The 14,319-nt window shown below is 39.7% G+C and overlaps 1 protein-coding gene across 1 annotated transcript in view; it reads left to right on the plus strand.

The window, feature by feature from the left end:
• Positions 1-12,844, plus strand: part of ERCC3 (ERCC excision repair 3, TFIIH core complex helicase subunit) — a 43,391-nt gene extending 30,547 nt beyond the window's left edge. Inside the window, exons 13-15 of the mRNA XM_034785660.1 lie at positions 1,733-1,851; positions 11,063-11,215; positions 12,437-12,844. Coding sequence (XP_034641551.1) covers positions 1,733-1,851; positions 11,063-11,215; positions 12,437-12,571 — 407 coding nt within the window. The 3' untranslated portion in view covers positions 12,572-12,844. The remainder of the gene's footprint in view (positions 1-1,732; positions 1,852-11,062; positions 11,216-12,436) is intronic.
• Positions 12,845-14,319: the final 1,475 nt, after the last annotated feature.

Consider the following 14,319-nt stretch of genomic DNA (forward strand, 5'->3'; position numbering starts at 1 on the left):
ACTGCTTTTGGATGCCTGGATAGTGACTGTGGTGTGCACAGTGCTGCTTTTCCCATCCTTGCCATGTAAGAAGTATGACCTTATCTTCAGTGCAGACCTCGCCACAATTATCCGTGCCTTTATCACCTGGAAACTAGATTGCTGTAATGCACTCGGTGTGGGTCTACATCTTGGGACTAGTTAAAGGCTGAAGCTAGTGCAAAATGCTGAGTCCTTTCTGGTGAATGGAATTGCACATGGGGAACATGTCAGATCAGTGCCCTGGGATCTGCAGGGCTTGCAGTAAGCTTCCAGGTGGAATTCAAGGAGCTGGTTGTACCTTGTAAGGCCCTAAATAATTTGAGACTTCCTTACTTGAGATCCCTGTCTTCCCTTGCCCGGCCACCACAGTTAAGTCACTGGTGGTGGTTGAACAGTAGGTGCTATCAGGGCATTCTCTGTGAAGGTCAGTGACATGGAATCTCACTCCCGGACACCGGACTGCAGAGTGTGGTTTCTTATCCTTTCTGGCATGCTGTAAAGCTCCCCTCTCCTCCAGCTACTGTGGAGAAATGGGCAAGTTGCATATTTATGGGTATTCCTTTTATATCAGATGCCCTTCAAGTTCATGGTCTAGGCACCCAAAGCATAGGATAGGTGCATATATTTTTATAAATTAGAAGAAATATACTGCATGTATTTGTGCTACTTTTCATTTGGGTAATCCCTATTAGAATCAGTATCTAATTTCCAAGTGGACTCCAAGTAATACACATTTTTATCTACAGGTAAAGTTCCCTCTAATTCATTTTCATTCCTCAATGCTCTCCTGACCGATAATCCTAGTAAAAATATACCCCAAATAAATTATTGTAGCATTGCTCTAAATGCACATATCAAATTTTTTAAACTATCTAAGTCCCATTGACTAAGTGCCTAGGTTGCTTTTGAAAACAGAACTTGTGTTCCTCAGTGCTTAAGTGCTTTTGAAAAAATACCTAAAGTGCCTTGTATTTAGACAGTAGTTACCTGGAGTGCTGTTTCTGTTTGAAATTAGAAAGTGCAGCCCTTAGTGCATACTCAGGATTTGATTCTTTGTTGCTTAGATTGCACGATGGAACAGTATGGATTTGAAAAGGTCTGAAATAGATGTAACATTTGCACTATTGTACTAGCTGGTGTCGAGGAGAGGGGCTGGATTATCGAATAGTTGCTCTGTGCTGTTTGAGCCATAAAATCTATTACCCATATACAACTATATAGCCTAAGTTATTCAGAATTTTGAATAGCCTTACTAATTCCTAGCTAAATATCTTATTGTCTCATCTGGTTTTGTGCCATGTCAGTGTAAATCTCTACATTTACATTTATAAAACTTTTCCTCTGGTATCTTGCTGCTGTACTATTTCCTGACTTGTATCGCAAGCACAATTTAAGTTGTTCTTAAGATTATCCTGCATAGCACCCTTGGGAATTTTTTGTTCTTACCTTGTTTGGAATACACAATTCAACAAACACTATTTTCCTCCAAGAGTTAGGTCTCCAATATCTCCCGTTGCCTCTTCCCATATTCTTTTCAAGCTATCAATAGTTCTCAGCAAGAATTTCCATGCTATGTAGATGATCACTTACTTAAAGTATGTTCAGAAAAGCAATTTTTTAAAAATAACGTTACATTCCTGCTCAGGATGTTTTCTTTTTATCCTTCAATTTACTCACATAGGCTAATTGTCTAATACCTCTTGTCTCCTAGGGACGGTTGCAGAGGAATACAATGCCTTCTTTTATTCCCTTGTATCTCAAGATACTCAGGAAATGGCATATTCAACCAAACGACAAAGATTTCTGGTAGATCAAGGTTACAGCTTCAAGGTAATTTTGTCCCTTTAATGTGGAACACTGATGACTTGTGCAAATTTGACATTATAGGCACATCTTGGAGTCTTAATGTACCTCATATACTTCCTGAAGATAATGAGGGGTGCTGTTGGTTAATCAGTTGGTGCTTACAGGCAACTGTTGTTGCTGTAACATTACTATATTGTGGTGCCTGTACTGCTGTAGAGGACAGGTTAAGGTAGCATTAATTACATCATCTGACAAGGCAAAGCATTCTGACTTTATAGCAGGCAACAGCTGGGGAGTGGGGCCAGAGAAACAACACTTATGGGAAAAATTGGCTGATTCCACAAAAATGGGATGGTCTTAACGTGTAAGTTTTGGAAGCCCTCCCATTTGAGAGTGTGGAGAATAGAGACTCAAGTAAACTAGCTTTGTGTCCCCAGTTGGTCAAAGTCCTCATTGCTGTAGGTGATATTGTGTATAGTGTACATCAGAGTCCAGTGAATATCTTGGTATATTTTACTTCCTCTGGTTATATCTTAAGAACACTACTCTCTCTTTTTTTTTTTTTTTTCCCCCCTCTTCATTTGTGACCTTTTCCTTCCCTCCACTTCATCAGTTCTGCTTGATGCTGTCATGAAAGGCTTCATAATTGAATTGCAGTTTGAACAGCCTTTATTCCTGAAACCATATTGCCCAAATTAATGGTTCAGTGGTTGGTATCTTTTCTCTCAGGATTTGTTTTCAGCATCCACACTTAGTAAGGACTCAGATATTATTCTATCAAAGATAGCTCTCAAAAATTTGTAAATGAAGCAGTTCTGATTCCTTATCATTGGACCAGTGGCACCAGTAGGACTTGGCATAGTTATCAATAACTATCCCAACCAAAACAGGTTGGTATCGATGTCGCCTCAAAGATTAGCACCACCATTGGAAGACGTCTACTCCATCTTTCAGAAGAGAACCTTTTCCCCACCATTCAACAGACAGATCTTGAACCACCTGACCAACATCCTTCATCCTGTCCCCAAGACTCATCATCTTCTCCCAACAAGGCAGTTGTCTTGGCACTTATACTATCTCCTGATGACTTTAGACCCTTCCAGAAGTTTTTTTGCCTGGATTGTTGATGAACCAGAAACAGAGACCTCATTGACTAAGGAAATTTATTTGACATAATATATTCTTTCGGTAATGCTATAATAGCATTGCCCATTAACAAGGGCATTTTAGAACTGCAAAAATTCTATGGCAAATGCAAGCAACGTTACCGCCGACGGCTAAAAGAGCAGGAAAAAAAGCTACCAAGTAGCCAAAAGGGTTTTGAGCGATTATGCACCCTCCCAACATTGGATTCTTTAGTGGACTCTGCAGTTCATGAAAAAAATTAAAGGGTCTAAGAGTACCTGAAAGGAGAAAAAAACCTAAAGAAACTAGATCTCTTTGGGAGGAAGGCTTATTCATCAGCATCACTTCGGCTACAAATAGTGAACTAAAGCTTTGTTTGCAAAATTGAATGATGTAACCTGGGACATAATATCTTTCTTTCTGTCCAAACTCTATAGAGTGGAGTTAAAAACTATTATGACTAAAAAAAAACCTAATGGCAAAGAAGTTACAAGCAGCCATGGATACATCAGACACGATGGCTAGACGTAGGGCCACTGCAGTTACTATGTAAAAGAGCATCATGCCTCTGGTATTCCTAGGGAGACTCAGAATACAGTAGACTTCTCAGTTTTGGGTACAGATTTATTAATATGATGTACTGATGATGATGCTTTACATCCAGAGTCACACTATGGTCAGTGGGCATTCAGCCCCAAACTGCAAGCTATTCAGATACAAAAGGCAAACTAGACAGAAGACACCCAGCTACTCTCAACAACGGCCTTCTGAGTACCCACCTAGGAAGAAGATGAGACTCTCTCAAAAGAAGTAAATCTCTTTCGCAATCACCATTCAGACTACACCAGCTGCCAGATATCAGATTTAACGCAGGAGTTGAGAACCACACTGAAACTGGATGAGAGTCCTCCCCAAACTCCACCTTCAGGTGCCATCTTTCTCTTTTCTGCCAAGCCCAACTGGAATAACAATTGACAAATGGGTGCTGGAAGTTGTCTCCACTGAATACTAGAACCTATTTAAATCCTCCCTCTCTCCCCCAAATCTCTTCCCATCCCTCTTCAGGGATCCTTCTCAGGAAAACCAACTAAAAGAAGTAATTTCCCTGCTTCATCTAGGGGTCCTTGAGAAACTACTTATCTTATCCTTTCTGGCATGCTGATAAGATAAGTAGGACAAAAGGGCGTCTTTGTCCTATCCTAGACCTGAGCAGACTGAACAAATATCTATGCCATTTCAGGTTCAAGCTGAAAATGATTGCGGCCATCATCCCTTCCCTTTAGCTCAAGATTGGTTTGTGGCTGTCGATCTCCAAGACATGACTTCAATACTGTGATCCAGTACAAGAGACTGCTGTTCAGTCTCTCTCCACAGCACCAGTAGTCTTCACAAAATGCCTACTTGTTGCGGCAGCATAACTAAGGAGACAAACCTTTCCCATCTATCCATATTTAGACAATTGGCTGGTCTCATCAAGAAGTCACCACAGCCTAGAACTGTGTCCTTCACCTATGTAGGCAGCAGGGCTTCATGGGGAAAGACTCCCAACCCATCACAGAGTTCATAGGAGCCCTAATTGATTCCAAGTTATCCAAAGCGTACTTTCCCAAGGACACATTTCACTCTCTCTAGACAGTTATCACCAACATCAAAGTGAACTCATCAGCCATAATCAGAACTTGCCTCAGATTTAGCGGCCACATGTCAGCATGCACCTACCTGACACCACTAGTCAAATTTCACCTATGTCCATTGCAATGCTGGCTAAAGTCAGTTTACCACCCCACAAGACATCAGATGACCACACACATTGTGGTTCTAGCTTACATCCTGTTATCTGACCACCAGTTCAGTTACATCAGGAGAGTTCAGAAGAGGGGTATCCTTCTCCATCCCCTCCTACAAAGACCGATAAGACATCAGTCAGGAACAGGCTAGGTGCAAACCTGGACCACCTTGAGATACAGGGACTTTCCTACTCTGGGGATGGGATAAGAGAACAAACACATGAGATATGTGTATTCGTGTTGCTTAATCTGCTATTGGAAGGTGCTCAGATGCTGTGGGGATGAATGTGGTATACAAATCTAGATAGAATAGAATAGGGGTATGGTCCCAAAAGGACATGAATCCTTACATAGCTCTAGAATTGCAAGTCATCTCTCTAGCTTCCATAGCATTCCAACCTGTTTAAAAATTCCATAGTATGGATTCTCTCAGGCAACACACCTGCAATGTATTATGTAAGCAAGCAAGGGAGGTATCTGCTCATCACCCCTGTGGTAGAAGGCAATCAAGTTATGGACATAATGTCAACTCCATGGAATAACCTCAGTAGCTTTTCATTTCCTAGGAGCCAGCAGTGATGGCTTCCTAAGAGGACAATCCATTACCAACCACAAACGGTCACTGAAGAGTTCCCGTCTCAGACAGATATTTCACCAGCGGGGAAATCCCATTATAGATTTGCTTCCCATCAAAAAGAAAACATACTGTCCAGTCTTTTGCTCTAGAGGAGATGTGACCCTGGGATCCTTACAAGACATCGTTTTATACTGTGGGATCAATGTCTCACTCAGGCATTTCAACGGATCTTACTAATACTCAGGATGATATGGAAAAATACGTGGGGTACAGCCCCATTGACTCTGATAGCACTATGTTTGCCCAGACAGCTCTGGTTAACAGAGCTCGGAATGTCTGCTCAGTCTCTGATAGCACTTCCAGACTGTCTAGACATAACACCGAACCAAGGGCAAATACTACACCCAGGCCCACCAAAAACCACTGCACCTTACAGCCTGAATGTTGGCTGATTGAATGCCACTAGCAGAAATTTCTCACTGCAAATATGAGAAATTCTACTGCAGAGCAGAAAGCTCTGACAAGGCATACTTATTCCACAAAGTGGAAAAAAAAATTGTTTGGGCAGCCCAGCACAACCATGACCTTTTGGAGGCCCCATACTAAAATCCGTGATTATATGCCACATTTGAAATAGTTTGAACTTTCATTCAATTCCTTTATGGTCCACCGTGCAGTGCTTTTGGCATGACAACACCCTCTTCCAGTCATGGTCAGTTTTCTTACCCCACTGTATCTAGATTTTTAAAGGGGTTACTCCATATTTCCCCACCAATTAAGGAATCCCTGCAATGTGGGATCTTAATATTGTCCTTTCAAGCCTCGTGGAGGCTTTTCCCCATCACCTTTTTGACATCAGCCAGAAGGGTCAGCAAACGCCAAACTCTAATGGGCGACCCTCCTTAAACAACATTCCATTGAGAGCTCATCCCACATTTATCCCCAAAGTTGTCAGACTTTCATTTAAAACAGTATTTATCTCCCCATTTTCTTTCCAAAACCCAATTTCTCTCCAGGGGTAAAGAAACTTAACACCTTAAATGTTTCTAGGATCTTACTGTAGTATCTTAATAGGACAAAGCCCTTCAGACAGACTCCCAAACTGTTGCCGTAAATAGTGCTTCTAAGAGGCAAACGGCTTTTTTCCAGAGAACATGTGTGTGTATGTCTACACTGCAATTGGGAGGTGCAGTTGCAGCGGTTGTAGACATACCTGAGCTAACTTTGATGTAGTTAGATCATAGCTAGCTCAAGTAACAATAGTGAAGTCCTGCCCACCCAGGACTCGAGGTACCTACTCAAGCGGCCACCACCCATGGTGCTGCATCGTCTCTAATACTGCTATTCTAGTTATCTTTGATCTAGCGTGGGTATGTTTACATGTTGCAATCACACTTCTGAATTGCAACATAGACATATACTGAGTTATCTATTTTGGGTATTTCAGCCTGCTATCGCATGGCTGGTATACTTCCTCCAGACGTCAAAGCTCATTCCACTAGAGCACAAGCTTGTTTTACAAACCTCTCCATATGAGATTTGCCTGGCAGCCACTTGTAGAACCCCTTTACTGTTGGTTAAATATTATGCCCTCAACTTGTTGGAAAGATCAGGTGCCAAATATGGTAGGGGAATGTTATCCTGATTTAGTGGCAGCTTGGACTCCTCAGTCCCACCTTCCAGATGGTGACTGATAAGCAGAGCCCTAAAATGGGATCAAATATTCAGAGAAAAAATGATTATTTGTGTTACATGCATCTGAAGAAGTGGGTTTTTTACCCACAAAAGCTTATGCCCAAATAAATCTGTTAGTCTTTAAGGTGCCACTGGACTCCTTGTTGTTTTTGTGGATACAGACTAACACGGCTACCCCCTGATATTTGTCTTACAATAACTCTGGTTCTTCAGTGTTTTGCCCGTGATCCGCCCTCCATCCCTGCTTTTTCAGAGTCTTTAATTGATATTAAGAATTGAGGGAACTGTGGGATGGTTGTGGCTGCTCTGCCCTTTGTCCTCGGGTGAGGGAAGTAGGTGTAGCCCAATGGACGCTACTATTGAAAGATTCTGACCTTGCACACACGAGGTATATGCACAATCTGGAGTGGGATTTACATGGATAAAACCTCTAGAAGAATCATTTTTTTCATAGTCTATGGCCAGTTAAGAGGACTGCTTCAGAACAGTCTCACAACTGAAATAATTTCACTGCAGTCTTTCTATATGAAAGCCTTTTTTGTGGCATATCAAGTTTGCCCAAATAGTTGCAGATTAGTGTTGATCTAATAGCGAACAGGCCTACGTGGTTATAGCCAAAAAGACTCAAAGAAATTACTTTACTTGTATTTGAATGCTTTGGATTATGGAACTAATTAAAAAAGGCCAAAACAGAGAGATTTCCTTTTGCAAGTAATCCTTAGTTTTAGGAGCCTTAAATTGGCATTATAACTAGGACAGTATGAGTGCCAAATGGTTGGTGCCAAACTTAAGGCTGGTACCGTGGGAAATAAAAAAAAAAAAAATTAGTTTTCTGGAAACACTTGCTATGTATGGATAGTTTGATGTGCCATTTATTAAATAGTTCCATGTGTTATATCTGTCTGTATGGATAAAAATTGTGGCTTTTTTAATCTTTTTGCTATTTTGTGTAGTGCAGTTGCTTTTTAAATAGAGCCCTCTTGTCATGATTCCTTACTCAGAGCCCAGTGAGTTAACTGTAATTGTCTCATGTTTTATCTTATTAAAGTATATTCCCTTTGAAAAATATTGCTCTACAAATCTAAGACTTTTATATTAAATCTTGGACCAATAGCAGAAAAACCTGCTAGACCAAAGAATCGGTAATAACTTCTAAATTTGACACTTCTTGAACCAGGCCAACTTGAAACAAGTATTGTATTCTGTTGAAAACCAAAGAGTCTCTCTTTAGTTGTACACATCATTTTGTTTTTAAACCATCGCAAGGGACAGTTTAATACACCTTAAAATCATTTTTCTTCTTTCTACACTTTTTCCTGTTAGAAGCTGGACACAATCTTAGCATATGCTATTTTTCATAGATTCACAGATTGTAAGACCAGAAAGGACAATTGTGATCTAGGTAGGCCTGTGTAACAGAGGCCATAAGGACTTCCTTGAATTAATTTCTGTTTAGGTGTTTTTCTAAAAGATACACTCCAGTATTCAATCTTGACTTAAAAAACCTCCTGTGAGGGAGAATCAACTGCAACTGTTGGTAAGTTGTGCAGTGGTTAATTACCCTCACTGTTAAAAATGTGCACCTTATTTCTAGTGTGAATTTGTCTAGTTTCTAGCCATTGGCCCTTGTTATACCCTTGTCTGCTAGATTGAAGAGCCCATTATCAAAGTTTTGTTCCCCGTGTAAATATTTGTCGACTGTGCCAAGAACTGATCTCTGTGGAACCTCAGTAGAAACATACACTCCCTTGATAATGATTCCCCATTTCTGTTTACATTTTGAGACATGTCTGTTAGCCAGTCTTTAATCCATTTTTGTTCCATGTTGATATTCTATCATTCCAGTTTCTTATTCAAAATGCTTTATAGAAGTCTAAATATATTACATGAACACTATACCTTTGTAATTTCATAAATATGTATATATAATATTGTTTGACAAGATCTATTTTCCATAAACTATGGTGACTGGCATTAATTATATATTCTAAACAACTATATAAACCAAAGCTTTATAAAATATTATCACAGTTTGGTGTCCTAGCTTCTCAATAGTATCAAGTATTAACCTCTTAACTGTTGACGTTCAAGAGAACTCAGGCGTTCAGAGGATATCTTGATTGAAATGGGAGAGGAAAAAGCCAGATGATAAATCCGTATGACCCAGTTTGAATGGCTGTCTTGAAACCTGCCATGGCTGGGAAGTCATAAGTGCACCCAGGACTAGCATAATTTTTTAAAGCAGTAAACTTGGATCAGTAATCAAAATGGGGGGGAAAATGTCGATTCCTTTCTACTCTGGATTTAAAGAGATTGTTTTTGAGTCTGATAGCCCTACTGAGGGGAGAGATGTTTCAGTGATTGTGAAAGAAACGGAATTTACAGTGAATGGTCGTATATTGTAAACATTCTTTTTTCACTAAGACTAAGGGTACGTCCACACTACCCACCAGATTGGCGGGTAGCGATCGATCTATCGGGGATCGATTTATCGCGTCTCGTCTAGATGTGATAAATCGATCCCCGAATGTGCTCCCTGTCGACTCTGGAACTCCACCAGAGCGAGAGGCGGAAGCGGAGTCGACGGGGGAGCTGTGGCTGTCGATCCCATGCCGTGAGGACAGGAGGTAAGTCGATCTAAGATGCGTCTACTTCAGCTACGCTATTCTCGTAGCTGAAGTTGCGTATCTTAGATTGATTTTCCCCCCCTCCCCTCCCCCAGTGTAGACCAACCCTAAGAAGCAGAAGCTGGGAGACTTTGGAGTTCGCTAGGAAAGGAGGACTTTGAAGTAGAGTGGTGATATATTACCAGCAGATAGCACATTTACTATACTTGCCCAGATATCCGACTAAATAGGAGACTAAAATATGTGCTAAACTGTACTCGTATCCTTGGTGGTAAAGGCAAATCAGGGTGGGATGCACGTGTCAGAATTCTCATAGTGAGAGCTGGTGGATTGTGCCTCATGAAAATGTAGAATAGTGAAGAAAGCTAGAGGAATAAACAAAAGTGGGTCAGTCCATAAGAAGAAACTGTAATCTAAAAAAGCAGTTTTCTGCCCTCTTTATTATTAACTCAAATATAATTACTAAGCTAAATGTGCTTTGCTCAATTTCCTTGTCAATGTGGTACGTTAAGCGTTTGGCTGAACATTCTGAAATAAGCCTGCCTTCATCCTCAGCTATGTGCTTTTGTTCTAGCCTCTTATCTAAATGACATTTTACTTTCGGTTCCTTTAGCACAGAATGTAACAAGGCAGGTGTGTGGTATCATTCACCTTGTATTATGTGTATTTAGACTTGGCAGAATTCGATTTTTTTAAAAATAATTTTGATGGATGTTATCGGTTTATTTCTAAGCTTTTTTTCCCCTATTTTTAACAATTTAAATTTTCTCAGTTGTATAAAATTGGGGGGGGGATCAGACAATAATTTAATGACAGTAGATGTTGAGAGTCAAAAATTAGAAGCTTTATAACTGTTAAAACACAAACTGTCAACATCACGTGTCAAAATATACAAAGTAAAATTCTTAAATCAAGTTCTGCATTCTGAAGCGTCATTTTTTTTCCTTGCCCATCTGTAAATTTCGATTATCAGTGATGGAAATATTTGTCAGGTTTTTTTTCCCTGTGGCACCTTTAAGACTAACAGATGTATTGGAGCTTCATGAGGTTGATAGATTTCCATTCCATACGGCTAAATGCAGTGCCTTGCATGGTGTCTAGTGTCAGAGGGGTAGCCGTGTTAGTCTGGATCTGTCCTAAGCTTTCGTGGGTGAATGCCCACTTCGTCAGACGCATGTCAGTTTGTGTGTGCGGTGAATCGAAGTTTACCGACATTTACTAATTTAAAAATGTAATCTTTCCAAGTCTACATATATTTGTGGTAGCTGTGAAGCAAAGGTGATGGACTGCTAATACGCTATAAATGCAGTAAGGTCCACTGGGGGGCATAGTTGATTTTCTTGGGAAATGGGGAGATGCTAATTTAAAAAAACACTAAAGTGAACACTGAGCAAATGCATCCTCCACCACATTCTGCCTCCTAGGTGATCACAAAGCTTGCAGGAATGGAAGAAGAACAACTTTCATTTTCATCCAAAGAAGAGCAGCAACAGCTTCTTCAGAAGGTCCTGCAAGCGTCTGACCTGGATGCTGAGGAAGAGGTGGTAGCAGGAGAGTATGGCTCAAAGTCAACTCAGGTACATGAAGAACACTTAGCTTCTGGTAACTGTGGACTACAAATGCTACAGAACTGCACCCTTACTTCTTAGTCTTGCTTCTGCATAACAGTGCCAATACACAGAACGTTGAAAAATAGAATGCTTTACTTTCAGCTCCTCTAACACCTGGTTAACGATGAGAGTAACTGCTAGCTTAGGGACTAGAGAGAAATGAGACACTTGAACAAGTGTGACCGCTACAGTATCCTTTTATGTTTTAGGACATTGGTGGCAGATGGCAAATTTCTTTTATAGAGATCAGTTTTATGAAATACACATTAAAAATATCCTAGTGCAGTTAATTTATTTGTAGTGTCACACCGATTGAAAGGTTTCATGCTCCAGGACTTCATCCCCAGAGTATAGTTCTTCAAATAGGGCTGATATTCAATCTTTGTATATGCTATTTTATTTTTACTCATAGAAAATAAAACATGATTTCCCTAAAAATAAACACTAGAAACTAAAGGCTTTTCTACATAGGGAGATCTAGGAAAATTAATATGAATTAACCAAACGTGTGAATTTTAGTGGATTAGTTAAAACCACATTAAATCCCTGTGTGAACACTCACTCAGAATTCAAGTGGCCTTTATTTGGTTATTCACTTGTGAAGTTAATTAAGCTAAACTGAATTAAGGCCACTTTAGTCTGAATGAGGGTGTTCCCACAGGCATTTAATACGGTTTTACTAATCCACTTTCAAAATTAATATCGATTAATTTTCCTTAGCGTCCCTGCATAGACAATCCTAAGGCTTGCTAATATATTGAGTTAAGGGGACATCATAGGACTGTAGCTCAGACTTCAGGCTTGACCATTAACTGTGGTGGCATTGGGCTGGAATGCCCTTTGAATTCTGAATCTGTTGAGGTATCTCTTCTATAGCTCCATTGCTTTTGTTATACCAACTTTAACTAGAGATGCACATTACTCTTGTAGTGTGTTGTGAGGTGCTTTGGTTGAGGAGCATCCCTGGTGCAGGAGTAGGGGTATACTTACCTATGCACTTAGGTATACAGAATTCTTGATCATCCACTAAGTGTCCAGTGTTTTAGTATTTAATTTAAAATATATATAACTTAATAATATCTATATTAATTTGATCATTCAGCATTGTATCTAGCTACTCTGGCATCAGTGGGTTAAGGAGATTATGTATATAGTTAAACTGAACAATTGCGATTTCTCTTAATCTAGGTGTCCCGTCGTTTTGGCACAATGAGCTCTATGTCTGGAGCAGATGATGCAGTTTATATGGAATATCACACTTCACGGAGCAAGGCATCTTCAAATAAACATGTCCATCCACTTTTCAAACGTTTCAGGAAATGATGTAATATATGGATGCATTTTGTCAAATTGTGGACTTATTTATCCTTCCATACAGCAGAATATGGAGCCTAAATATCTTATAGACCCTTAAAGGACTCTTTAATGTGTGGCTATATAGATATATAAATAGTTAGCAATATATCTGTGCTAATGGGTGAGGCTGAAAAAGTGAAGGAACTATCTCTGACCACAGTGAAAGATGTTATAGAAGGACTGAACCCTGTTTATGCCTATGTGGTGTTCCCAAGGTAATAAAACCTTTATTTTTATCAAGTGAATTTAAAGACCACTTTTTAAGCAAATGCTGCAAACGTGATCTTTTTTTGTATATCAAGTTTGTACCAATGTTTAAAATTTTATTTATATCATAAATATTCTAGTTGAAAAAAAAAAAAAGCAAAGTCTAAAATGCTTGAAGGAAAAGCTTAAATAAAACTTGAATAAAAATCATTCATTGTGCACATTTTATGATGTTTATTTTTTACATATGGAGAATTGAGTAATTTGTACTCCTAATTTAAATTTATAACAAACTAGCTCAACATGTCATGAAGCTTCAAGAGAAAAAACCTGGAGTGGGACTTTGTCACTGGAGTAAACCTGGGAAAAACATTTAGAAGTTAATGAGCAATCCATTTAACCTGTATTTTTGGGGTTCTTACTACAGTTTATCTTCTGTTGTATACATCATAAACTGCACCCATAAATAATCCTCTGTTTAACATTGGCATATTATCATGGAAATTAGTTTTGCATAAAAAGGTAGCATTTTGACTTGCTACAGGGACAGGGGAAAGATGGGTTGCGATGGAGAAAGCCCTTTTTTAAAACACAGGTATTTTTGATTCTTGGCAATACTGGCAAAGAAATCTTGTTAATTTGATTCAACGATGGATTTGCTTTTACCACAGCGAAAATGCCTGTCAAAATAAATGTAATCATGAAACTTCTGAGATTTGTTTTAAATACAAACCCACCAAACAGCCCACTAATGATATAAGACCAAAATTTTTGATATTGCATTTATTAGCTCCTTCCTGTGAGTAGGAGTAGGATTTTTGTAAACAACCTATAATGTAATGCTGCGCTTGATCCACCAGTTCACAGATCTAGGGGGGAGGGATAGCTCAGTGGTTTGAGCATTGGCCTGCTAAACCCAGTGTTGTGAGTTCAATCCTTGAGGGGGCCACTTAGGAATCTGGGGCAAAAATCAGTACTTGGTCCTGCTAGTGAAGGCAGGAGGCTGGACTCAATGACCCTTCAAGGCCCCTTCCAGTTCTATGAGATAGGTATATCTCCATAAATTAAGGCTAGGATTAGCCTTACTATGCTGGATGGGATGTATATTAGGGGCTAAGTCTTCAGGTAGCTACAGGGCAGGGGTCTCTTTTGAGGAAATAAAACAAAGAGATGGACTTATTTCCTTACGGGAAATAAACACCAAAGCCCTGTTTATGCTGGTGTTTCCATTTTTGGTTAATGTGCTTGGAATGCAAACTGTTCACATTCACACAAATGCTTCTAATGTTTCACAAATATTCCCAGGATCTGTATAACAGCACCAGATCCAGACAGATCTGAGAATTGAACCCAACAGGTTCAATTCAAATTGTTTCATTGTTAGTCCTCGCAACTTCATCTCACAATGCTCAATTCTCCCTCCCCTGTGCTGTGTCTTCCTTCCACGTGGCAAGCCTGGAACCAGTCAAGGTGGTGCTTGGGTAGCTTGAGTTAAGATACCTATATAG

The sequence above is a fragment of the Trachemys scripta genome, chromosome 11, assembly GCF_013100865.1.
Source record: "Trachemys scripta elegans isolate TJP31775 chromosome 11, CAS_Tse_1.0, whole genome shotgun sequence".
Classification (NCBI taxonomy): Eukaryota; Metazoa; Chordata; order Testudines; family Emydidae; genus Trachemys; species Trachemys scripta.